We start from the raw sequence: 27,862 nt of genomic DNA on the forward strand, positions 1-27,862 counted from the left end.
TTGCCACATGCCTAACACAGGCCATGCCATTTCATGGCTCTGTGCATCTGTATGACTTCCAGTTCTGTTTCATCCGTGAAACCATGATTTGCTCAGCTAATGTAGTGTACAATCATCATGTCGTGTTTATTAATCAGGAAGCTAAGTTTTGGAAATATTAAATACCGGGTTACATTTAGTCTGTTTGCTCGCTGTTGATGTGGGAATATTTTTTTCCTCATTATGTTGCAAATGAGCCCTTGCATTTGAGCTCTCAGAGGGACACTGAGATCACATTTCAACCTGCAGGCAGGTATTGCCTCAGCTTAGGAATCATTTTCACTCCCCAGAACTGTCTAACCATGCGGTCACAAGTAAAATGAGACAGCAGTCAGGTCTGCAAATACACAAAGGACCTTTTGGGTATCTGCTGACAAAACTCATTAAGGTGTAAATCTCCTCTGCACCTCTTTTTCACTATCTATCTTCTAGACCACCTCTTCCCACACTGCTCTTGAGGGCCCTGCCCTCTCCCACAGCCCATACATCATCATACTTGTAGAGATCACCGAATCAGAGAATGGCTGAGGTTGGAAGAGACGTCTGGATGTCATCTGAGTTTAAAACATTTTTATTTTTTTTTTCTTGAATTTTGTCTCTTATTCTATTAGCTAACAAGCTGCCCATCCCACCTAACTTCTTCCCAAAGACTCACTTTATGTTAAGTTTATGGTAGTGCATATGGTTTGAAAACACAACTGAAGTGCTAAAATATCCCAGTCACTAGTAACAAGCGCTTACATGAAACTCTGCCAGGGTAGTTGCTGTCTAGAACACATGGCAGAAGGTTTGCAAGGTGGTCAGTCTATTCACTCTAAATATGTGGGCAAAGAAATACTGTTGGGTGCCTAACAGTCAGTATCAGGTCTGTACTATTAATAGCACTGTCATTAATAATATCATCAGTTGTGTTTGTTACTGGAATTCCTCTCTCAGAAGAGTTTTGACAATGCCCTCTGCTTTTAGGCATTCTTTTGAAAGTGCTGGCCATTAGTTTACCCATTCGTATAATCATATTGTTGCATTCTATTCAATCAAACAATCCATACTATTACTTACACAGTCTTTTCAGTTTCCTTGGACACTTACAGTAAGATTTCTGTTTTAAAAGAGTGCTTGCCAATTGCCAAGAATTTTCACAATATGTTTCGGACAACATGTTCAGAAACCAACGCAAATTACAAAAAATCTTTAAAGAAGTATTAGAAATTTTAAAATTATAGTATATACCTAGAAAACTAAGATTCATTTTTGTTAATGAGTGAGAGAAGGAAAATGAATACCTGTAGCACAAACACACACAAAACCACACCAGAAGCAAAAAAGAAACACACCAACTAAAGCATGCAACTAATATTGTAAGTACTTAGCTATATATGCAGCTATGAGAGAAAGAAGGGAAGATGAAGGTGATCTTTATTTATTTATTTATTCATTTATTTTTTATCATATTGCCTATGGTGCAGTCTCAACTTCAAACAGAGACCCCTGGGTAAATCAATACAGACCTCATTTAGAAAGGTATGTGCCCATTTAGACAAATAAGTATGCTAAAAGGGAGAATAAACTCACAGCCCAATTCAGATAGAGAGACCTGTAGATTTGAGAAGCCAAATAACCATGTGGAAAAAAAAAAAAAAAATCTAATTCTTGAACCAGAATTCTGAATTTTCTTCAGAATTTCTAGTATAAAACTTAATTTTACCAAGCATGTTAAAAGGAGTATATTAGACAGAAGTCTGACTTTCAGTCAGTTCCTTAAAGCTCATAAATAGTTGCATGTGTAATTATAACATTTTACATCATCATCTTTTTCCTCTTTCATGTAAACTTTTAATAGTTTATTTATTCTGTTGCTGTTTTGAAATATTTTATGCACTGTAGCCTAAGGGCAAGTAAGACAACTTTTCATCTCAGTGTAGCAATCTATAAATACCTCAAAAACATGAGATATACACTCCTTGAAGTTACACAAGCTTAGTATATTTTCAGACATATTTGCTATGTATTTATTCTAAGAAATAGGAATTTTCAAGTGCACACAGAAGTTCACTGAAGGAAGAATTAAAAGAAAAAAAAAAAAAGTTCAAGTTTTCTCCCCAGTATCTTGCATCCTAACATAATTTATTCTACACCATTGCACATTTTCAATAGGCAACTAAGGTGGTAAGCGTCAAGTGACAGAAAGAAAGATGTTTTGTTTGAAAGGTGCAAATATTCCTGCCAGGTTTCCCTTTCCTGTGATGAGCTGCTGACCTGTGCACCCCAGCTTTCTTTGCTGCTGTTACCACACCTACCTTCTTGGGAAAGCTAATCTCACAATAACCCCTACCATTACAGTTTTATAAAGCAGAGTGAATAAGGGCAGAAAAATCCATCTGGACTTCATTTACTGTACTCTTGTTGCTCTATGGATGAGTAAATAAATACTGGTTTGAGTGTCAAAGCCATCGAGATCTGTATTTTGCACAAGCAAACAGGACCTTTGCAGACTCTAAATGACTGCTACCAAGCACAACATCTCTTCAAGATTTGTCCAGCCCTCACAAATAGATAACACCATCAATATCTGCTCATCCAGAAAAAGCAACAAGAGACATCAGCCCTACTACAGCAGGAGGACCTCCTTTTTCTGCTTTGGTAATGCTGCCTCCAGATAGTAGCAGGTATTTCTCCATGTCTCTAAATTCATCCCCCAGTCAAACACAGAGACAATGGAAAAAGCATACAAGAAAAAACATCAGACTGCATGCAAAGAGGCATTCAGTTGAAGAGCATCATATTCTGTCCAAAAGTAGCTCTGTACTATCAGGAAGGGAGGTCAGATAACTGAGCTTACGGACCATCATCAATATAACGGTCTCTAGAATCATTTTATACAGAGCAAGAATATATAAATTAAAATTATTAAAAGAACAATACGTATCATATTTCTATGTATGCAAAGAATAACAACCAAAAGAGTAAAAAATGGCATCATGGTGTTTGCTAAGAAACAGACTAACACTAAAACCACTTCTTCATCAGAGCAGAATTATTCCAAAGAATAATTTTGTCAGCAGATCATATATTCACAAAATGTGTCACAGGCTTTAGCACTAAGGAAAGAGAAGGCCTAGAGGAGTTTTCTAGCTGCTTCTCTTTTTGAAGTGGCTTTTACATTCTTAACATGACAGCAGATGTTGATTTAAGTGATTTTGGTCTTTTCATCTGCCATTAATTTATTTGTCTTCTTGTTCATTAAAAGATTTAATTGCAGCAGCACAGAAATTTGCCAGTTTTCCCTTAGAAAAATACCCATTAAACTTTCCATAAAAAAAAAAAAAAAAAAAAGTTAAATTTTCCAATGCAAGGAGTTAGTTCCATATAGTTCCATATTACAGTAAATTTCTGTCTTTTTTTTCTAGGAATTAGGATTTTTCAACTGCATAACTGCATAAGCACACTCATTTCTATCTCAATAAAAAGTGAAGTATGCAAGAAAAGCCGCACAAGAATAGACTGGAAAAAGTTGTCAGCAAAAACAGTTGGGCTTTCACGCAGAGAACCCGCCTTTTCTACAGCCAGTTGTGTGCAGATATCAAAAGCCTCCAGCTGTGATACACATTTTCAAGTATCTTCCTTTCACGACTGATTCAACCTCTGGATCCTAGTGCCAAATCAGAAAATGCAGAATTGTCTGTTGTTTTAACCAATAATTTCTTAGAACTTTTGACAAATTAGTCATAAAAAAAGATGATTTGTAGTCGCTTTCTGATCCAGAGACATTTTTTCCTTACTCTTCTGACCAAGGGCTCTCAGAGATGAACTCTGGCTAATTTTATTGTGACAATTACAGATGTGAATTTGCCAGACTGAACGCAGACAACAGAGCCAGAGGCATGTTTCCCATGCTGACTCTGACACTGAAGCAAGAAATTCTGGCAGAGGAGCTGGGTGAGATAACATATTGAGCCACAGCAGCCTTTGTTCAGTGATTTTGTTTCAGCCTCTATAATAAAGTTTTACTGCTTTTTAACTTTCTAGCCCACAGCGCATACAATAAGTGAACTGGATTCTATTCCGTCTTCTGTACCATTAGCAGATTAGTTTACCAAGCTTTACTTTGTTTCAGTTGCCAATAAATAATGCCTTCACAGCCACAACGAAGGCAATAGAATAATTCAGTTGTTACAAAGGAAGGGAACAGGAAGGACATTAGGCCTGCAGAACATTAAATTCTATTCTATTCTGAAAAAAAAATAAATGTTAACTACTTGTACACATTCTTCTGGATAAGAAATCCTTCACTTTAAAATACAAAACTAAATACAAGTCTGGAGTCATCATTTATTTTCATCACTAATTATTTTTTCTGTCATTACTATAATACATTTTCATTATCAGATCCCTTTTTATCTATATTTATTGTTTAGCCAGTACAATTCATAGCATTGTAAAATGAGAGGAGATCTAGATGCAACAAATTAACTACTGGCAGAAGAAGGGTTTCTGCCTAATCATTCATAATGCAGTAAAATTCTGCTGGGTTGTTGAGGGATTTTTGAAACAGCAAAGATCTCATGGCTTGCTGCAGCTGAGCAAACCAAGCTACCAGGACAACTGTGAGAAGTTCCCATGACAGTGTTCCCACATCACCCAATTGAGGAATTTAGAAAAATATTGTTGCCAGTAGTTGGCTTCAAGGACAAGGTCTACATGACTGCTAATCACAAGGGGGTTGTTTTCTTGCAGGTGGGGTTGTTTTCTTCTAGTTGCTTGTCTGAGTGCTTTTGACCAATAAACTTGTGTGAGACACTATCTGCCCCTGTTAAGTTCACTAGAAAAGTCAGGCTATTCGGGTAATAAAATGGAGCATGATCTGATCATACTGGTGTCTGTCGTGCTTTCGGCCGTTCTTCCTGCAACACTGGGTTACTTATGTATTGTTAATGTGCTTGTATACTTCTTTACGTTGTGCTAAATGCTGCAAGGAAACAATACCTAATAAATTACAGCAATTTAGATGAAAGCTCATGTCAAGAGAAAAAGCCGCAACAAATTCCAGAAGCTACAGATGGATATAGCAATTTTTGTTAAATGTGTAGCAAACTATCAACACTGAGAAATACCTGATTTTGGTAATAGTCTCTGGAACTCTACAGTTCAGACTCAGCTAAGTTTTATGTGTTAGATCAATATTTTGTAAGAATTCATGCACATTTTGAAATGTTCATCAGCCTTACTGTTACATCTCTGTCCAAATTTCCTATTTTCCTATTTCCTATTATTCCTAATTTATGAAAATATAGGCGCAATTATCGGTCAGAAGACTTTTAACATTTGTAAGCACTTATTTCTCACCAGCACAACAGCACCAAGCTGCACCAGGGCAGGTTCAGACTGGATGTTAGGACAAAATTCTTCTCTGTGAAGATGGTCAAACACTGAAACAGGCTTCCTGGAGAGGTAGTTGACACCGCACGCCTGTCAACGTTCAAGAAGTACTTGGATAATACCATCAATAAGATGCTTTAGCTTTTGGTTAGCAATCAGGTAGTTGGAATTGATGATCGCTGAAGGGCCCTTCCAACTGAACTATTCTAAATTCTAAATTCAAGATGATGTCAGTATCCACCAGCTTTACTTCTCTTCAAGCCAGTAGAATTCAGAGCACAGATGCACTTACTAGTACTTTAAGAGAAAATAGGTTCCTTATAAAGAAAGAATTATGCAACTACCCTACAGCCCAGGAGTCCTCTATGAAATTCAAAATCACTCTCTAAGGAAATCCAAACAGCCTAAACTTCATTGAAAATGCAATACACAAGCAAAATCTTTCTCCCATCCTTTATTTCTATGCCCCAAACTTTAAGTGTATATGTTTTCTAAGATATGTTTTCTAAGATACACATCTCTTTTTTTCTGCTATTCCACATGTGATATTGCTGCAGTTAAATATGTTTACATATTTTTTTCCTAAAACATCCAAAAGACACTTTTAAGTAGATGAAAAAAATTTGAAAGGTTAGCCCTATATTTCTGGTAGGATAAACCATCTTCCATGGTGCAAAAACCAAAAGCAACATCAAAAACAAACAAACAAACAAACAAACAAAAAAAAACAACTTAAACAAAAGATTTCACTGACAGAAAGTAAAAAAATAAAAAAATAAAAATACAGAAACACGCAAATACCACAAAACAAAGCAAAATAAACAAACAAACCCTATGGCTAAATAACAAGAAGAAGACACAAAACTTAGAATGAGTTTGTGAAATAAATTAAAAGCAAAACTCTGTCAGGTTTCTGGTTGCTCAGAGATTTTAAAAGGTAAAGAAATGTCCTAAGATTTCTAATCAACAATTATTTTGAAGGACAAATGAATATAGCAATTTCACTAGAAAATAGTGAAGTGGGTGTTTGGAACTTAGATGTTAAAATAATAGCAAAAGTATGTCATTATTGCTTTTGCATCTGGGTGTATCTAGAAATTATAGAAATTATTTAGGAAGGAAATCAAGCTAGTAGTCCATGATTCTGAATTTAGAAGAAGAAGAAGAGGAAGACAGAAAACCACACTAAACCTAGTCAGTCACATGTATTTAAATTCAATAGAGCAATGCAAAAAATTATGCAAGTAACCTCTCTGGACAGGGAGAAGCAAAAGAAGTCAACACCAGTATGTACCAACAAGATGCCATGATAGAGAAACTCAGATTTTAAAGTAAAGGAAGGAAGCCATAGTACCGATATTTACAGGCATGTGAAGCATTCCTATAGGTCTCTTAAGAACAGTCGATTATCATTTATAAATACACACACTTGTACTATAACTTATACCAGAATGAGATTCGCACCATTCAAGGCAGTGATATCACTTGGAAACAGATCCATTATGATTATGGCAATTTTTAAACACAATAAGGCATGCTGATTAACATGACTGAAAAAGAAAAAAGAAAAAACAATCCACACCCTCAACATTCCCATATATTTTTATGTCAACAAGCACACACACAACCCCAACTGAAAATGTGCATATCCTATGTGTGGGGCAGGGAAGAAGAACTTGAAAAGTTCCTTCCTGACTTACATGTGGAGAGCAGTAAATTAAATATTAATGTGTTTTATATATGGTTTAGTGGGGACTGTTAGTGTTAGGTCAGAGGTTGGACTCAATGATCTTGAGGTCTCTTCCAACCTAGAAATTCTGTGATTCTGTGATCTCATGTTGCTGCCCATGTCATAGAGTTTTAGATTGTATACTGGCAGATACAAGCTGGCAGATGAGACATAAAATCTAACAAAAAGCTGTGTCCTTCCAAGGAGGAAGCAAAAAGTCCGATGTTGTGTATTCAGTGTCTAAGCATACGATGCTACATCCCCATGTGCAAATAACTGCCTGGTTTCCCACAGTTAATTTTTGTGACTGACTGAACCCCACTTCCTCTCATAGATACTCTGACAGGAACCCTTCATCCATTGATTGATTTTACTTCATTTTACTTTTTTTTACTTAAAGTTACTTTAGAGCAGCTTTCCTTTTCTCCTTTCCCCTTTCTTACTTTTAACCATCTAGCAGAGCTAAATGTTCTGAAGCCAGGAATTTTATGTTTTTAACTTTGACATTTTTGCTGAATTCAACTGAAGTCATACAGAAGGTCCAAAACCAGATAAAATTAGTCTCATTTCCTTGGAAAATCAAATTGAACCCTCTGTGTAGGAGTGCCTAGACCCAGACTTTGTGCATTGGCCCATGATTAAACATGTTTGTTATGAACAAGGACGCAATATATTTTGGAATGTTTTGCATCAGCAACTCTATAAAATAAACTACTAAAAAAATACATCCAGACTGTCTATAAAGCACCTGCCATGAGAAACAGTTTCGAAAGTTTTAAAAAATGCAAAGAAGAATGAACTATGGTGAGTCATGTTCCACATTTTCAAATACAATCATTTAGATACATCAACCAGAAATCACTCTTTACTATGTTTTCCATTTGTTACAGTTACATGACTTGCTTCAGTAATTCCCTTATCTCGATTTACTCCACTTGTGTTTTTGCATTTCCCTTTTTTAAGGTAAGTCCATTATTTTTCACATAAAACTTATTTGACAGGGTCATACTTCCCTATACTTCCCTTGTTCAGACTAACGTTAATTTTGCCAACACACACTCATGCCAGAGCAACTTTGTAAGACAGTAAGACATTAGAATACTAGTTCTTAAAGACAAAAGATGCGTTTGGATATGCAACAAGATGGTCTCTTTCTGAAATACATTTTTATGCAGTATTCTGTTTTTATGCTTAGGAAAAAATAACTGTACATACAGCTACAAAGATCTGTTGCTAATTGCAAGCATATGCACTGTCATCTTACCAGGGTATTTTAAAAAACAAACCAACCCACAACAACAGGACTGGATTCCTATTCTATGATCCTCATCCTGAGCAGCTATATAAAAAAGTCTTCACAGTGGGTTAAGTGCCTTTTTTTTTCTTTTTTTTTTTTTTTTTTCTTCATACGAGTAAATTGAAACTTCTAACTGTGCCTTAATTGTGGAAGGGAAAGAGTGATTTTCCTGGGATACAGGATACATGTTAGATTGAAAAATGAGGGAGAAGGTTTGGTGAACTAATTGTTTAAAATCTCCGGTGAATTTCCAGTGCAAATAGGCTTGAACGATTTATTTCTGCCACATATTTTGTCATTCAGAAAAGACTAACATAATCCAGCAAAAAGTGACTCATTGGCGCATTGAAGCAACCCAGAACTATTTTAAAAGCGGCCTTTGAAGACTGATGTACTACTCACAAGTGAAATGTTGTGTCTTCCCGTCTTCCAACACCACCTGATTTCATCCTCCTTTTGTTTGAAGTTGTGTTTTCTTTCCCTACACCTGAACTTATATTGATTAATAAAAAAATAAATAAAATTAAATGCTAAAAATGTTTACTGTCTCTCAGCTATCAGCTGATTTTTTATTTCCCTTTGCCTCACATGAGCATTCATTCTTTCATTAACTTAAATCTTAATGTTCACATCAACTCCATCACAATTTCCCAAATAAGCCAGGAGATAGTCTGCCATTAACTTCTTTCTTTTTGTTTGTTTGTTTGTTTTTGTTTTGTTTGACAGTCTCTATTATCATATGGTAAGAAGAAAAGTTTTTAAAAGTAACTGACTCAAACCCTCACATTAAAAGACTATCCTCAGAGATTGTAAATAATGTTACACTGCAACCAGATACCAAATCAACACTTAATTTATTATTTTCTATTCTATGACTCTGAAAAAATGACTTATAAATAATAAATATTTCTCCCTACCCCTCCCCCCCCCAGACAGTTCACCTCCAGCAGTAAGTTTTATACACAGGTCATAAACAGGAACTAGCTAACTGATCAGATACCAAGCAATACATTCAAAAAATACACTTAATAGTACATTTTTCCTGGCAACATGGTAGAGTGTACTCAGATGAGTAAGCAACAAATTCTTCATGTTGTACAGCAAACAGCATGCAAAATATTTATTAAAGAGAATGAAGACAAAAAGAGATATTTCAGTAATCTTCAGTTGTTACAGCATTATTGTTACAAAAACAATATTCCGGCTTTTTTTTTTCTATAAAATTAACAGAAGAGAATTTAATTGCAAACTCAATAAATATTCTTTTCAAGCTCTATCTGTTGAAGTGCCGTTTTCCTGTTAGTTATTCTGTGGCAAATTTGGGAGAGACAAAAAGCAGCTGCAGCTACATTTGTAAATGCAGCCCCAGGAGAGTGCGTGAGACTACAGTAGTTTCACATAGGCAATTACTGTGCATGTTTGATTTTTTAATTTATTAACAGATGTGAGGAATCTACCTATTTCAATTTTCATAACTGAAAGTTGCATTCTATGCTGCAATGTAGATAAAAGTCAAAGCAAAATTTATTATTGATAATAGAAAACCCTGAAAAGTCATTAGGACCCCAAACCTTAATCAATTATATGAAAAAAAAAAAAAAAAAAACAAACTTGCAAGTCATTCCTTGAAAACCTTTCCAATCCTGGATATTTCCACTACAGTAGCAACTCATATCTTCTATGTGTTTCAATTAGTACTATAATTATGACTTGAAGAATTAGGTTCCTAAGCATTTACAAGTTTTATGTTTAACATAAACCCAAAATATGCCATGACACCTCTAACTGGAAACTGAAGATGAGACAAAGTACATACCACCTGAAATTAGGATTAAAAAAATAAAAAAATAAAAAAAAAAAATAGCTTGCTTAATTAAAATTAAAGGTCTAAGCAACTTAAAAAGCAACACCAAAAAAACATTTCATGTCTAGATGCAGGACAATTTCAGTTAGCATCTGTTCAGCATCTGTAGAAAGTCAGACCATTTATTTAAATACTTGTAGTTGACAACAGCAGTAAAGAATCTCTTTAACGCCTTCTATAAAACCTGCTTTTATTTGCAAACACTAAGAAGCCTATTTGGACATTCTGTCCATCTATAAGTTACAGATTTGTACACACTACATTTAGAGGGAAGAGACACTCAGCATAGAACAATCTGTACTCCACTACAAAACCATTAAACGAGGAGATATTCAACAGAGAATCCCAGGGCCCACACAGGAGGAAATCTGTCCTGTCAAAGAACAACAGGGATATAAGAAAAGCAATCAATCGATCAAATAAACAAATAAATAAAATGGCCAGAGGAAAACTATTTTTTCAGGGAAAAGATGGACCTATTGAAACACGGAGCACACTGGACAGTTTTGGTATGGCCACTGGGCACACTGTTGTAATACAACTCTGACACCAGAACTACAACTTCTCTGTTTAATCACAGTTGTCAACTGTAGTCCATAACAGGCTTAAGACCATTTAATGAAGTTTAATAAGATTTACAGTGCATTGCATTGTATATTCACCACCTAACTGAAAGACTAATCTGTAGCCGTGTCTTGCAACTGGCAAGACACAGCATTGCAATTTTCCTATCACCTCTCAAGTCTCTCCACGTGTAAGCAAAAGTGATTTTTCTTTCTAAATGCCACCAAAGCTGAGCTTGTCATACTGTGCTGTTAGCACTTTTTTAACCTTTAATAAAAAAACACCATATCAACTTCTGCCTCTCTCTAAAAAATATGCAATAGAGTTAAAACCTTTTGCATCTGGAGACACTGGCAGCACAGCAACCAGCAGCAACACAGTTTAGCCTGAATACTGTGTTATGGGAAGGTGTCCAGCTCAGCACTCAGAGCCCAGAATGAGAAAAGGTTTGCTGTTTATTAAACGTTCATACTTTTTTCTTGAAGAGAAGAAAAGAAAAACAAAACCAAAAACTCAGGAAGAGGCAGCACAAATATATTTCTTCAAAGAGATTCCAGTTATCATAATTTCAGGAAAATATACACATCTGAATTAGGATGAAGTATACTCACAAACACATTTTCTGCTTCTGTAACTATTTTTTTCCTTAGGATCTAAAGGCATTTTACAGACAACTGATTACCTCTCAGGCTTTTTTTTTTTTTTTTTTTTTTTTTTTCGTAAGAAAGAATTACCCTAACACCTCAGTTCTCTCAACTCCAAAATTTGTCTTTCTTGACACCATCTGTTTTTTTGTGTGATTAAAAAAAATTTAAAAAAAGTAATGTCCTAGACGTTTACTTTAAACATTTTCCATTCTTCTTTGCTATTACCCAAAGCAAATACACAATAAAAAAAAACTAAAACAAACAAACAAACAAAAAATCATAATTTTCTTCTTTGTATTCTTCATATATATGATCATATTTATGACGGAAAAGTAAGTTATCAGCTATGTTTTCTTCACAGTATTTTAATTAAAATAATAATTAAAAAAAAAAAAAAACATAAAATCTATAACTTATTTATTCTTGATACTCTTTATACACAGTCTTCCCCATCTTAAAACCAAAACTTAGCTAACTGGAAATCAGTATTAATTTTAAAAAATATCACCCAATAATTTGCTTATATATTCTTCATAATACTTGAGCAAAGTGAATAAACAAAACCCCATGTTTTAGAACCTGGCGACTCTTAATAATCTAGCTATGATCCTCATCCCTCCCCCCACTCCCCCCCCCAAAAAAAAAGCAACTGATTTAACTGAAACATTATTTTTGCATAGTTCTACAGTCCCAAGTACCGAAATACCGAAATAACAACAAAATTAACTGTATAACATACATTGAAACTAAGAAAGGTTGGAGAAGACATTCTATATTCTATATTTTAGTGCATAAGGGTGCATCAAATCCATAGAAGGGGGTATGTTTCAAAGCATACCAAAGTTTAATAGATGTGGTGTTTTCCTACAAAACAGACCCAAAGTTCCTCATTCTTGAGCTCTGCTGACAAAAAAAGTGTATATTACTGTCCAATCCAACTTCATTTTCTTCCAACTTTATCGAACTTTAGATTCTTCCCCCCCCCCGAAAAAAAGTATTTTTTTTGTACCTACTACCAACTTTCAACATTGAAAGTTCTCTCTTTCTACCCACCCCCAATCCCATATCCACCCTGCCCTGCCTCTGTTTTTACTAGAAACTCCCCATGTTTCCACAGAATCAGACTGTGAGGCACTGAACTCACTGCCAGGTATACAGACTTTTAAGGTTCTGAGTGTAAGTTAAGACTCAGTTTATTCACATATAAATTTAAAATTTGAATTTTCTTTGCACAGGCTTACCTCATTCTCTTCAGATGTGTATTGTATTTTGAGCGTGTCCATGGCTCTGATCATAGCTTGCATGGCAGTAAATATATTTTGGTAAACCAGTTTTGTGAAGCCTTTCCTGTCTTCTTCTGTGTAGCCTGATCCATGAATAATCCTCATTTGTTTAATGAAAGTACTCTTTCCACTTTCTCCAGTGCCTATGATAGAGGTAGGGAGGAGAGAAAGAAAAAAAACAACACTGTAGTAATTGCAAATCCTGGCAGTTGAAAATACTTGTAAATACAAGTGCAAGCATGTGCACATTATCTAGGTAAGCATAATGATCACCATTAATTGTAGTAACAATTTTTCAATTTTCCATTTTCCATAACTTTTATAGTTTTAATAAGAATTTGTATTTCTGTGTTTGGGAGCCTGTTGGTTAGACACATCAAAGTATATTTTTGTGATACATCTTACAATGTTTAACACAAGTATCTTGTAGGTAGACATCATATTACAAAAGAAGCACGATGAGTGACTAGATGAGAAAGAAGTTGGGATGAAAATCCTCAACATTGAAAAACTATACAAAGCTTATATACTGTTTATACATGTACCTTAATAATTGAGCCTGCACTAATCCTGGATCCTGAACAACAAATTCATTTCTATCTCAGAGCTCTTATGAGTGCTAAGGGCAGCCCTTTCTGTCCTTCCCCAGCTGGAAGATCATACAGGGCCAAAAAATACTCATTATACTTTCTTCTAAATTTTCAGAAGTTTAGCAATAAATGCATTCTGGCTGAGCCATAGGATTGGCTTCACTCCTTCCCTCAGACTACTGATGGTAAGACAGCACACCCAATAACAAGTTTTCAGTAATTTACACTTAATACCACTAGGTGTCGAAAATACATCACCAGGACAAATAGAAAGGAGTCCCTCTGTGAAAATTATGTCTTAAGATATAGTATCTCAGTACCATAGCAGATAGTGGTATCTTTTTAGTGAAATAGTACGCATTTATAGAGCTCCAAACATTAACAGTAATAAGCAAAACCAAGATAACCTGAAAGAGTGTAAACTGTCATCATCTATTACTTGTATAGCCGTTTTTCTGAAACATTTGCCACATCAGTTCTTTTTTTTTTTTTTTTTTTGATTTTGCACCATCCGTTCTGGACATCCCTTCAAAGCTGTAGTTGTCCTGTATTCAAGCCAGCATTATTCAACTGTCCTTCTCCATGACAGTGCTAGAACAGCTCTACTCAACGGGAAACAGGACCTACAGTGCTCATCAGAAGAGTGAAACATAGCTCTACTCTTTTTAGTTGATAAATAAGAAGTGTATAATACTTCTGTCTGAAAGAAGAAGGTCAGGGAGACCTTATTTGTCTCTACAACTACCTTAAAGGAGGTTGTAGCAGGGTGGGGGTCAGTCTTGTCTCCCAGGCAACAAGTTATCACTTGCTGAATTCCTTCATAGAGGAATGGGCCTCAAGTTGCACCAGGGAAGTTTAGGTTGGATATTAGGAAGAGTTCTGCACTGAAAGGGCTGTTAGGCATTGGAATGGGCTGCCCTGGGAGGTGGTTGAGTCACCATCCCTGGAAGTCTTCAAAACACATGTAGATGTGATACTTATGGACGTGGTTTAATAGTGGACTTGGCAGTGCTAGGTTTAAGGTTGGCCCAGATGATGTTAGAGGGCTTTTCCAACATAAGTGATTCTGTGATTCTAAGATTAACATTGCTGTTCTTTCAAGTAACGTTTGGGATTTTTAAAATTTTGCCATAGTATTGGCTTACTTGAGATGGAACATAGAGGTATGTTGGAATAAATGTGAAACACAAATTCCTGAGGGAATTTGTTTTAGTAAAATGCCAATGTTACATTACATACTACAGCCTTCAGAAAGGTGGTCCTGCCATGCCACCATTTGCATTTGAAAATTCAAACGCAACTCAGTTAAAAACAAACAAGCCCACCAAACCACATAGCCTTTTCCACTGCCAGCAGAAACTGTTTTTTTTTCTTTTTTTTTTCTTTTTTTTTTCTTTTTTTTTCTCCTATTGGGCCAAGGGGGAAAAGGGGGGAAGGGGGGGGAGGGGTAGAATGCACTGATAAACCCAGGTTGAGCAGCTGACCTGAATTTTGTATGTCAGAATAAACAGTCCTGTCACATTATAGCAATGCCTTCTCCTAATGTTTCAGTTAAAGAAAAACAATTGTGAAACTGTTAACTTCACCATCAGGGACATGTATCTATGCAGTGAAATTAAGTTTAAAAAAATTGAATTCATAACACTATCTACTAGTTTCTGATTCTAAGCAAAAATGCTTTTTTTCTAAGCACCACCAACACCAAAATCAGCCTGGTACAGCTGCAGCTGGTTTTGAAGGGATTATATGCAATTCAAGCTAGAGTTCTTCCCTGCAATTATCTATTTTTTATTTTTTTATTTTTAAGAAATCTAAGGTTAATGTTTTATTATTGTCCTATTAGATCTAATGTGTATGAACCTACATAAATGGAAAATGGCCCATTAAAGTGACATAAGTACATAGGAATTAAACAGAGCCATTCTATTTTACCTTTTGACCTTTCATAATTGGGAACACAAGTTGATTTAAAGCTTTGTGCTCCAAACACCAACCTTAAGTAGATAGCAGTCTTCCTTTATTCTTCCTTCCAGTATCTCCTTTTGTGCCTAGCTCTGCCTCTTGTCATAAATCTAGAATACACGGTCTCTATGCAAATCCAACAATACATGCTTTTTGTTTCTCTTTTCTCATAAGCTATCTAAAAAAATCTTCAGGGTTCATTAGCTTAAAATGAAACAAGGCTTTTCAAGCACATCTTGACAAAGCATCATTTTAAAGCCAGTGAAAAAGTGGCAGGGCTTTCAAAAAGAGTTTGAATGTGGAGTAGTCATGCCAATATACACACTTCTGAGATATTAAGCTAAAGGTAATTGCATTTCAGGATGGAACTGCATAAACAACCAGATTTGGATTGAGTATCTTTCTAATTAAATTAGTTGGAAAACAAATGGAAACCCACAAATTGGAACTTGGTTTTTAAGACTTCAGGTGGTGCAAGTCAAGATAATGGAGTACACTTTTTATGTTAGGAATAATAAAAATGGTAATAGGGTGATAAAATGCAGGTTGTCTGGAAAGTATACATAATAGAACAATAAAAATTGATGTGATTATATACTTTGGATGTATAAAGTCACATTTTAATGCCATCCATTAAAGAAGCATTAGATAATGGAGAACTTTAAAACTTGACTATATACCCCAAAGGTACAAAAATTCTGTTATTACAGGCATGTTAAAAAAGGCATTTATATACTTATTCAAATGTGTTAATAATACAGACAAAGTGCATTTTACTCCTCAGTAACATTTGTGGTTAGCACCTGTACACAATCCATTTAATGTATTTATCATCAGAGATGATTTGTTGAATCATTATTGCCAAAATATGGAATACATATTGACAAGTTCAAGAGACAGAATCTTCTCCAAAGGTGTTATATCACATTAACATATATATATATACACGTTAATATATATATAATTATGTTAATATATGTATATATATTAACATATATGTATATGTTAATATGTATATGTATATGTATATATATATATGTTAATGTGATATATTTATCTTCCTTCCATTCACTTCAAGCACTCCTTTTTTATTCTTTCAGATACTTACTGCCGCAAATGTGTTACCTACTCAAATCTACTTTCTCATTTAAAAGAAATACTAGAATTTTGTAGGTTAATTCATGGAATAAAACATTACAACTTTGGGTTTTCTCTCTTTTATTCTTAGCTCTTCCTTGGCCTACCAGTTTAATTTTCCAAATCTAATGTGTCAATTTTTTATTGGGGAAAAAGAAGTTATGAAAAAAAAAAAACAAAAAAAAAACCTCTATGCCCTCTTATTCCTCTTATTCTCCTAAGGACTTGATCTCTACAACTTAATAACATCACTGACTGGACAGTCAATACAGCCAAAACAAGAAAGTTTTAACTGCTAAGGACAGAGCAAAGCTGACTAACTAGTTTTGCTAACAAAACCAACACAAGAGCTGTTCTCTTTTCACTAGTAGATCTCAAACTCCAATGATAATTTCATCTACAGAATAGACCTGACTATGCACTCACTTCCACTTGCCATACATGAATTATCACAGGCAGACAGTATGTTGTGTCTGTTGATGCACAAAAACAGGTTTCACTTTTGTTCTGGCAGCTGTAGTGCTGGTAAGGGCCATGTTGCTGGATACCAATATGAGCAATGCCATTGGTCACCGCAGAAGCAAGAGAAGTCCACATTACCATCCTATTCGTCCCCACTGTCAAGCATGATAAACATGACAAAGTCAAAATGACACAAGTAAAACAATAAGCTCTCCATTTGACCAAAGAGATTTGAATATACTACAGGAAGAGAAACAGGAGGAAGGAAGGAAGGAAGGAAGGAAGGAAGGAAGGAAGGAAGGAAGGAAGGAAGGAAGGAAGGAAGGAAGGAAGGAAGGAAGGAAGGAAGGAAGGAAGGAAGGAAGGAAGGAAGGAAGGAAGGAAGGAAGGAAGGAAGGAAGGAAGGAAGGAAGGAAGGAAGGAAGGAAGGAAGGAAGGAAGGAAGGAAATGTAGGCATAGCTAGTATACATCTTAAGGACAGTCTCATGACCTCATCCTACCCTTCCTTTTACATAATTTAGTGAAATAGGTTGAGATACTGGAGCCATATGAATGGTTACATTACTAGTCACAAGCATTTTCAATGGATGAGGGTCCCAGACAGAATAGTTTTTTGAAATATAGTTGATTATCAGCACTGCAAAACACTCTAGCTTTAAAGCCTCTAGGAGCACTTACATGCTGTGTCTCATTTCTGACTCCTTCTGCAGAAGAATAAGCAATGCTAACAAAAACAGCTATTTCATGGGCAGAAATAATTACAAGAATAAAGATATCAGCACTTGATAATTCAATTAGGAGATTTGCTGCCTGCATTAAGAACTAAATTACATATAAGCAGGATCTGTAATATTTTGTGAGGCTGTTATTAGGGCTTTTCAGCCAACGGAAACAACTTTCTACAACTGTAGGATTAACAGTTTCATATACAGAACTAAATGGTACTAGTGCACAAAACTGGACATAAAAAAAATGACTTTCAAGCACATAATCATGACTCACTGAAAATTTAAAGGTCAGAGCAACATAAGTTTATATTTTAAAACAGATGCAGAAGAATTACACAGAACAAAATTCTGCTTATTTCAAGGAGACCTAAAGCAGGAAAAACAACCTTTTCCAGATTTGTGAGAAAGAAAAGTCTTCAAAGTCATTCAGCAATCTTTTGGATTACTCTGCGTATTCTGTTAACTTCTTTCACAGTGGTACCATATTAACAGCTGAAATTAGCTTCCCAATATAAAGCACACAGTGAAGGGAAGGGAAGGGAAGGGAAGGGAAGGGAAGGGAAGGGAAGGGAAGGGAAGGGAAGGGAAGGGAAGGGAAGGGAAGGGAAGGGAAGGGAAGGGAAGGGAAGGGAAGGGAAGGGAAGGGAAGGGAAGGGAAGGGAAGGGAAGGGAAGGGAAGGGAAGGGAAGGGAAGGGAAGGGAAGGGAAGGGAAGGGAAGGGAAGGGAAGGGAAGGGAAGGGAAGGGAAGGGAAGGGAAGGGAAGGGAAGGGAAGAAATGCCACAATCATTTCTATTACAACAAGGCAGGGCTTTTAATGACCTGGGAAAAAGCAAAAGCAGATTTCAACTCTACAACTCATACACAGTTAGTTGTGTTTTGTTTTTGTTTTTGTTTTGATTGTTTTGTTTTTGTCTTTCCATTGAAATGTATCCCAAAAATGAAGTGTATTTTCACTTTTATTGTTTATTTACCTATCAACATTCCTGGTACATATGTCAGACATTATTTTGAAGTATTTTCTATTGCTTTTTAATACCCAACAATACAAAAGATGCCTCATATAAGTATAAAGAAATAAATCTTGGCAAATTATTGTAACAGTAATAAGCAGCAACTATTTCAGATATGTCATTCATTTTCTTTAGGATTCAAAACCACCTTCCAAATCTGTTCCCAGGGGAAAGGATATAATTCATTCTGCAATCCTAAATACTAAAAACACATTTTGGTGACTTTTCCCCTGCTGACGATAGGAAACTTACAATACGAGCTTTGTAATTTCCAAAGTAAAAGTAAGAGAGGCAGAGGCTCAAAACATATTCAATAATAACCTTCAAAACCTTTCTAGAGGAAACTTTCTGAAAGATCTCTACATCCATATGGACCAGTGCTATGCATATAACTGAATGTTTGCTTCTGCACTGGCATCATGTATTTGACACCTATGTAACATTATTTTAATGTTGTTTTTTTCTGCTACTAAGTATAAAGGCTGAAGGTAAATGTATCTGAAAATGAATTACTTAATTACAGGAGTTGTAGAAAACAAAAATAAAAAAGCTTAAATACTGTCAGTAACCCTGCCTTGTCATGTCAGGTATCACTGTATTGGATCTGGCTGGAATGTTAACTTTCCCTGCAGCAGCCCATACAGTGCTGTGCTCTGCACTTGTAGCTGGAACAGCACTGGTATCACACCAGTGTTGTGTCTGCTGCCGAGCAGTGCTGGCACTGCATCAGGACTCTCTCTAAACCTTCTAGCGACTGGGCAAAAAAGTGAGAAAGGAACATCACCAGGGCAGCTAACCTAACCCAACCAAAGGGGTATTCCATACCATATGATGTCACACTCAGCAATAAAAGGTAGAAACAGAAAGAAGAGGGGAGGGGTGGGCTCTCGTTGCAAAACATCTGTCCTCCCGAACACCAGCTAAGTGCATTGAGGTCCTGCTTCAAGGATGTGGTCAAGCATCACTCATTTGTGGGACGTAGAGAGTAACTTTCCTCTGCACTTCCACACAGCCTTCACTTGTTCTGTTTTGTTTGTTTGTTTGTTTCCTTTCCCCCTCCCTTTTCCTCTTTCATTTTTTTTTTTTTTTCACTTTAGTTCAATTGTTTAATTAATAATAATCTTTCCTTAATAAGTATTTTTTCCCTTTAATTAACTCATCCTTATCTCAACCATGAGTTGTTGTTTTCTTTATTTCTTCCCCTCCTCTTCTAAGGAGGGGGAGTGAGAGAGCAGTTGTGGTGGAGTTCAGCTGCCTAGCATGGTAAAACCACCACAACAACATACCTGAAAACAAAACAAAACAAAACAAAACAAAACAAAACAAACAAACAAACAAACAAACAAACAAAAAAAAAAAAAACACAAAAAAGGTGTGTTCAAGAGTCTTTGTTCATTAAGAAAGATAGAAAAATTGCTATTATGTCCATAAGACGTACCTGTTCTGTGATCAGATTTAGAATTGCATTAAGATTTCTGGTAAACACTGTACTGGAAGCTAGTATACATACTCATTTTAAGCTATGATGAATCATAAAACATTCTTAGGCATGAGGTGTTGTTTCATAGCAAACCCCAGCACACAGAAAATGTTTATGTTCCCTTTTAGCAACCTATAGCCAACACATCTTGCTTTTGGTGTCTCCTACTCACTTCAAATGTCATTAAGCCTCTATAGTTTCTTCTTTACTTATCATGGAGGACCAAAACAAAAGCACGTGCATCTAGCTCAAGACAACACTTTATTTATTTATTTATTTTATTTTTTTGGCACCAATTGATTTCTGTGCTGAAAACCCTAACGCATTTGTGAACAGCAGGTTCACAATTATAGGCTAGGGAAATGAGTGGGCATTTCTATTTTCTGTATGTTTTTGCTTCTCCCCATCTGCACTCTGAATGAGAAAGTGGAAGCAAGAAAAGTACCCAACCAAAAAACACTTCTTAGAGGCAAAAAGTATGTTGGGGCTAGGGAAACACCCTTTGCCTTGCCCCAGAACAGAACTGGAAAAACTCTCTGACTGTTTTTTTGGATGTCCTACAGCTAGCTTGAATCACAAGGGAAAGAAACAAAAAAAAACTCTCTACATTGCCTGTAAAGTTGGCAGTTACATTTCAGTAGAACAATTTCCTACACAGTACATAAAAGCTAGTCAAAAAGTGAAAAAATAGCCATGATTAAAACAGTAGTAATCTAAGGAGATTAAGAACACTAATCAGTGTTTTTTATTTCTTTGCAGTTTTATCTTAATTTGCATGTTCACTTTTTTTTTTTTTTTTTTAACTGCAATAGTTAATAATTAAAAGTTTTGTACAGGAAGAGTGTCACATATATGCAGAGAATAGGCAGGTCTCAGCAAAGCAATGCACAGAGAAGCAGAGCAATGTTCCTCCACCTTGTACCATGGATATCTCAATCCTCACATTAGGTAATCACTAGTATTCAGTGCAGATGCATTCTTTTCATTTAAACCTCATTTTGTTTTTAATTGATTAAAAACAAAACAAAATGAAAAAAATATACTAAATAAAAGAAAACAATGAAGCAGTTTCCTAATGGAAAATCTTTTGCTGCTGCGGGACGTCCCAAATGATGCCAATAATGGTTTATATTACTGGTGTTGTGTGTGTAATAGGAAGTATTGTAACGAGCAGTATATTAAACACAAGAAAAAGCTTGTTTAAAACTGACAAAATCCATCAGACATCAAGAACTCCAAATATGTATTTGTGTTTCGCTAGACTATTCTCTGTTAGTTATTAGCAGAAGGAATGGGTCCAGTGCAAGTGCAACTGCCAGAATAAACCAGCGAGGTCCCTCTGTTACCATAAACAAGTAAACGCCAACAAAAGTCATCCTATGAATTTCATATCTCCTACACTGTGTACAGAATTAAGCTTGATAACTCTTATGAAGGCAACTATTACTTTCATGCAACGATAGGACAAACCTTTTCTTCATACACACTCTAACCAACACTTTCAAAATAATTGTAAATTAGTCAGAAAATCCCTGTAATCCTGAATACCTTCACTCTCAGTAACTGTAGGGAAAAAAAAAAAAAAGAAAGGTAAAAAAAAAAAAGTTGTTAGTATAGTTCCTGAAATCAGCCAAGAAATGAACTTCTAGAAGTAGACTTCTAAAAGTAGAACCTCCCTGCCAAAACACATAAATAAGTAAATAAATCTCAAACTACTCCCCCCCCCCCCAAAAAAAAAAAAAAAAAAAAAAAAAAAATACAATTTTTGAATGGCTTTGTTCAGGGAAACCAGGGAAACCAAACTCCTTTCTTATTTCCTTGTATTGTCACAACAGACTATGTCAAAACAATGTGTTGGTGCCTAAGGGCTCTCTGCCACAGACTCTGGAAGGACAAGAATAGAGAGGTCTGCCCCAGTGATGCTAATACATATGCTCACGCTCATTAATGACAGGCAATACTTATGATGAAGCACCACTGAAGTATAACATGCATCCCCTTCCTCCTCCACTCACAGAAAAGCCATTTTGAACAGCCTTGTTTCTTGCTTTCTCTATTCTGCCAGGCTATCCTAAATTTAAAAAAAAAAAAAAAAAAAAAAAAGAGAGAGAGAGAGAATCTAGAAGGAATGAAACACAAACTAGCACTGAAAAATTGTAAGAGCACAGAAATGTGTCCTCATTTGTTACAAGAAAAAAAATGGCAAGAATACATCAATAATTTTAAGAGAAAGTTGTCCTTTATATAGCTAAGGCTATGGATACCATTGGTATAGAGGCAGAATAGGACTGGCAATGTATAACAATCGTTTTTAATTTCAACAGCTGATGATAATTATGCTATTGTAAAAAATAAAAATAAAAAAATAAATAAATAAATAAATAAATAAATAAATAAATAAAACCAAAACAAAAGCCTTCATGAAGTCTAGAATCTGAAATAAACTTTTTGTAGGCAACAGCTAAGCACTTTGTATCCGTAAGGAGGAATAGATCTGTCAAAAGAGCTCCTCTGTGTCCTTACAACACTGCTGAGTGCGGGTCTTCCAAAAAAGGTGAAGTGCCACAAGTGCTCACATGTCATGTTCACTGCTTAGGTTCTCTGCATTTATTAAATTATTAAAAAAACTCTGAAGACAGGAGAGAAATTAGAAATGAGATCTGAAATCAGAAGCTGTGGTGAAGTCGGCAAGAAAGGAAAGGGAAAATTCATGCCCCGCAGGCACATTTGTTCTCTTAGAACAATAATTAGATCTGCTGCAACTGTAAAAGCATTTCATCAGGGGATCTCAGGGCTGGTGCACACACCACCAGTGAAACACAAACTACTTCAGCAACCTGAGAATGATGCCCATATAACTGAACATCGGCCTTTGGCACACATGCATGGCACAAGACCAAGAGAAGTTATGGGCGTATCTGCATGCACCCCATGATGCACAGGAGAAAAGCAGAAACCCAAGGTGAGCATGAGACAGAGAGCAGAGGTGGAAGATCATCAGCACTCAGCAATCATGAACTTTAAAAGTAATCAAAGATAAGTTTGAGGCATATTCTAAATACTATTTATAAACACTTCCTTATAATTATACAAATGTTTTGTCAGGTCATCTTATATATAGGATGATAGAATATGCAGTTGACTAAAATAAAAGAAGTTTTCTACTAAAGCATAACATCTGTAACTACCAGGATCCCAGAGGATAGAGGCAAAGAGCTTTGAAAAGATCTAAGTATTTTAGAACCCTGAGTTCTCTTGACCTCATATAAAGCAATTTCCCAAAGACACTTTCCAAAAAATGTACCATGAATTATCCGTGACCTACCTCTGTCACAAGTAGTCTGCACCCAGTATGATCTTATTTTGTGATATTGTTCAAACACATAAATAGCAATAGTTGTGTTTTTTGTTGTTGATGTTGTTGTTGTTTGTTTGTTTTTCTTTTCTTTTAATATTTTCTGATATTATCCTTAATTAGTCAGATGTCATATTACCACTTTGTGCTGCGGAACACAAGCAGATAAATTTGCTGTTGCCATCGTTCTCTTTTCTTTTTTCTTTTTTTTCCGAAGAGGAAAAAGAGCAAATCCATCTTCCATCATGGCCCCATGCAAGGAACACAGGAATTTGTTATGGGTAGTATATAGAACCTTGAGAAAAGATACAAGTTCCCATTTCAGGAGGTCAGCACTGAAGTATTTACAAAAGCCAAAGAACTTGCTAAGATTCCTTATCAAATTGTTGGTAAAACCCAGATTTGTCATCACAAATGCTAATCTGACACAAAACTACCTTTAAACTACAAATGAAACTGTTTGATTTCAGTCTTTTAGTGTTCACTTCCAGTTTTGTTTTCTATGCATTACCAACAGCAAAATCCCAACCTCCCTTCACATCCTCAGTTCAAAACACCTCCATATTCTTTGGGGTCTCTCTGCTGTTGAGGAAGTAGAAAGCATCGAGCAACTCTTAGCCACGTTGAAGTATAATATGCCCACAGAAAAGCACATAGCTTGACATTTGCAAGTAAAAGAGCTACTAGCTGCAAAAAGCAACAAGATTTGTATGCTTAAACCCATTAGAAGCTACAAGTTTCATGAAGCACACTAACTTATTATGAACTTTTTTGGTATGTCACTGAGAAAGAGGGAAAAGTCACTAACATAAATATTAGCATCATTTCTAAAATATGTTGGTGTTTAAATAGTAAACAGGTCAAAGAGCTCTTTGCCAGAAAAATCTGGAAATCATAATGATATCTACATTATTTACACTCCCTTGTACACATTTTGTATTTTGGAGCATGTACAGTATATGTACCAAATAACTTTTTGTTCTTCATTTGTGTTATGATAATGTTTAATTGTACAAACGCTTAAGGAAAAAATATTTCTGGGCTGTGATTGATAGAGAGAAATTGTGCAGGGTGAATTACAAACTAATGAATAGAAAGGATTATAAAATCACTTAGTCAATTATTTAGTCCAAAATTGTGCATATGCCTTAATTTTCTAATATTATCTCATATGTCAACTAACACTAAAAGTACTTTTTAAAATAAAAAATCATTCAAATAATTTAGATTCTCCACAAATGCAAAGCAAGTGTGCTGACAGAAGAGAAATCTAAGAGCAGGTGGTAAACAGCTGAAAATACTTCATTTCTGGTGGGTATTTGATTAGGTGGGGCAAACTCATAGTATGATTTTATGTAAATATAAATCTCATATGAAACAGCTTGTCCACTTATACAAGATAATCCTATAATCATAAAAAGAACGTATTAAAAACTAGATTAATATATAAACTAGCTTAGCATTCAGTATTTCATGTAAAGTGAAACACATATGACACGAGCATATGTCTTACAAGAGAGTAAACTAACAGAAGTAGGAAATTCCTTACTTTGTAATTTTGCAAAAGACCATGGAAAGTTTACAGAAGATAATTATACTCACATTTCATCTGCAATAACCAGACATGCTAAGTAAATCATTAATCATATGTGATGGTGATTATCTAATGAGATTTTTCTAAAGGCTTTAGAATTTTAAATGGAATGTTTTATAAACTAACATTTCATAGAAATACATACATTTTTTTGCCTATGCTGTGCCAGAATACAACCAGCTGAAACAGAAAATTTTTGACAGTTCAGTTTTCCTCCTGTCATTGAAGAACATAATAAGTTATCCTGAGCTAAGAAATCCATCTAGTGAGGGAGCTTTAATTTTGTGGACCTGTATGTGGTATTTTTACTCTGTTTTTCAAGTTCTATGCTCCACAGTATCCAAGACATCACAGTATCCCATAAGAAATGCTGTAACTCCACTCATATAATCAAAGGTTAAATGTACCTGACCACCTTCCATGTTTCAGGACATAAGAACTACATAAAGAACTACAGCAACATCTTAAATTCAGAGGAGTGGCTTGATATAAAAAAGGCAGCTGTGACATAAACTAAAATGTTTCCTGGTCCTGCAAAGTTTTGAATTTTAATATCCAAGCAGAACAGGAAATCAGATTAGTAAAGAGTAGCCTAACTATAAAAAATGGTACTGCATAATATCCTTACTTCAATAGTCAGTGACAAAACAGTAACATTTTTGTTATTTATTTAAACTGAAAACATCAAAATGTAGAATTGTTCTGAAGGTTCCTTAGAATGATGCAATTGGAAACAATTTGTTGTACCTTGGACTAAAACCTGCCAAACAGCATGGGGTTTTTGTTTGGTTGCTTGTTTTTGGTTTTGTTTGATTATATTTTTTTTCCCACATCTCCACTGGAAGCTTTCATTTTAGTGTTCATGGAAAATTTTCCATTTGTGTAAGAAATTGTCAATATATATTTGTATTTTTATATATACTTAATGCAAGGTGTATATCAATGAAGAAACATCCTGTAAACTCTGTGCTGCCCTGCTGGTAACTTCTTGGAAGCTGGCTGGTATTTCTACACAGTTAACCAAGGGAGATTTTCAGTGGCTGATTTTTCTCTGTCCCTCTAGTTCAAGAAAGAAGAGCCAGTATTCAGAAAGCTACCATTCATTGTTTGTACCAACAGGACATAAACTTACACAAGCAGTCAATTGACTTGATCTTTAAAAACTTCCTAAGTAGAGCATGTGCATGTTTCTCTCTCCTTCATCACTTTTATGCTATGGGACAGTGACATTCCTTACACTATGATGTTTGGGTTTACAGCCCAAATTTTAGCCTGGGTAGTTGTCCTGAGCCCACAGAGTTTTCATCCAGGTGAGGGATTCACTTTGCTTATTACCATAAAACTTTGACACAGTATCCTAGTTAAAAACTTAAATGTTTAAAGATTTTAAAATCATAGCTTATTGTATATGGGGGGTAGCTGCTAATTCTGGCTCATGTGAGTATGACAACTGCGGATGTGTTTCTACCAGACAAACAAAGTTTTCTAAAGTGGACAAAACATGTTTTTATTATGTATGAGACACTTCTTTTGGCACTTACATTATTTTAAAACTAAACAATTGGCAAACTTCCTTGTTCTTCTCCATGAAGGCATTTGTAATCTTTTAATAACACTATGTTGCCATGTATTTGTTAAAAAATTGTTTTCTATAGCATTACTAGAGGTTACTTTTCGTGAATATGTTTGGCACTGGTGACTGCAAGAAAGGGCAGAACTACAAGAAAAGGAAAAAAACATCTCCAGGTTGCTACTTTCACCAGTATTGAATGGGATGACACAGATCTCATTCCTGTTGCAATTCACCTGAAACAGGCTCTCCCTGCTAAACATGACTAGCTTATTAAACATGACTATTAAGGATCTATAGAAATAGTGGAAAAACTGATACACAAGATGGATGTACATTCAGAGGTACCTCAGCAGGCTGGAGAAATTGGCTGACAGAAGACCTGACGCCGCTCAACAGTGGGAGATGCACAGTTCTGCACTAGGGGAGGAATAACCAGTACATGCACCAGTACATGCTGTGGGCTGCCTGGCTGGAAAGCTGATCGACAGAAAAGACTCTTGGGGGTCCTGGTGAGCATCAAGTTTAATGTGAGCCAACAGCCTCCTGAGTTGCATTAGGAAGAGCATTGCCAACAGGTCAAGATAGGCAATGCTTCCCCTCTAGTCAGCGCTGCTGAGATTGCACCTGATGTGCTGGGTGTCATTCTGTGCTCTCCAGTACGATAGATGTGGAAATACTGGAGAGAGAGGCCAACACAGGGCCATGAAGATAATTAAGGGACAGAGGTATTTCTCATACAAGGGAAGGCTGAGGGAGCTGAGACTTTTCAGGCTGGAGAAGAGAAAGCTAATGAAGATCTTATCCATGTGCAGAAATACCTGATGGTGAGAGCAGAGATGGAACTAGACACTTCTAGGGATGCAAGATGCATAGGACATAGATGGGTATATAAGAAATTCTGCTTAAACATAAGAAAAAACTTTAACAGTGAAGGTGATTGAAACAGGCTGTCCATGGTGGGTGTCTCTGTCTTTGAAGGATATGCAACACCCAACTGGACACTGTTCTGAGGTCTATGCAATCCTGATTTGGGCAGGAGCTCAGGCAACACAGTCTCCAGAGGTCCCGCCTGCCCTTCTATGATTCGTGACCAGGTGGATAAAAACATAGCCCAAAATAATGTAACAGTGAGGTAAAGAGAATAAGGAGAACCTTCAGGGTGACTAAAA

General features: G+C 35.7%; 1 protein-coding gene across 2 annotated transcripts in view; it reads right to left on the reverse strand.

Moving 5' to 3' along the window:
- The window catches only part of LOC137847624 (guanine nucleotide-binding protein subunit alpha-14), a 78,057-nt gene that overhangs the window by 36,116 nt on the left and 14,079 nt on the right, over positions 1-27,862 (reverse strand). For both annotated transcript variants that reach the window (XM_068665865.1, XM_068665866.1), the window contains one exon: positions 12,758-12,942. In XM_068665865.1, coding sequence (XP_068521966.1) covers positions 12,758-12,942 — 185 coding nt within the window. The remainder of the gene's footprint in view (positions 1-12,757; positions 12,943-27,862) is intronic.

The sequence above is a fragment of the Anas acuta genome, chromosome Z (genome assembly GCF_963932015.1).
Source record: "Anas acuta chromosome Z, bAnaAcu1.1, whole genome shotgun sequence".
In the NCBI taxonomy this organism is placed as follows: domain Eukaryota; kingdom Metazoa; phylum Chordata; class Aves; order Anseriformes; family Anatidae; genus Anas; species Anas acuta.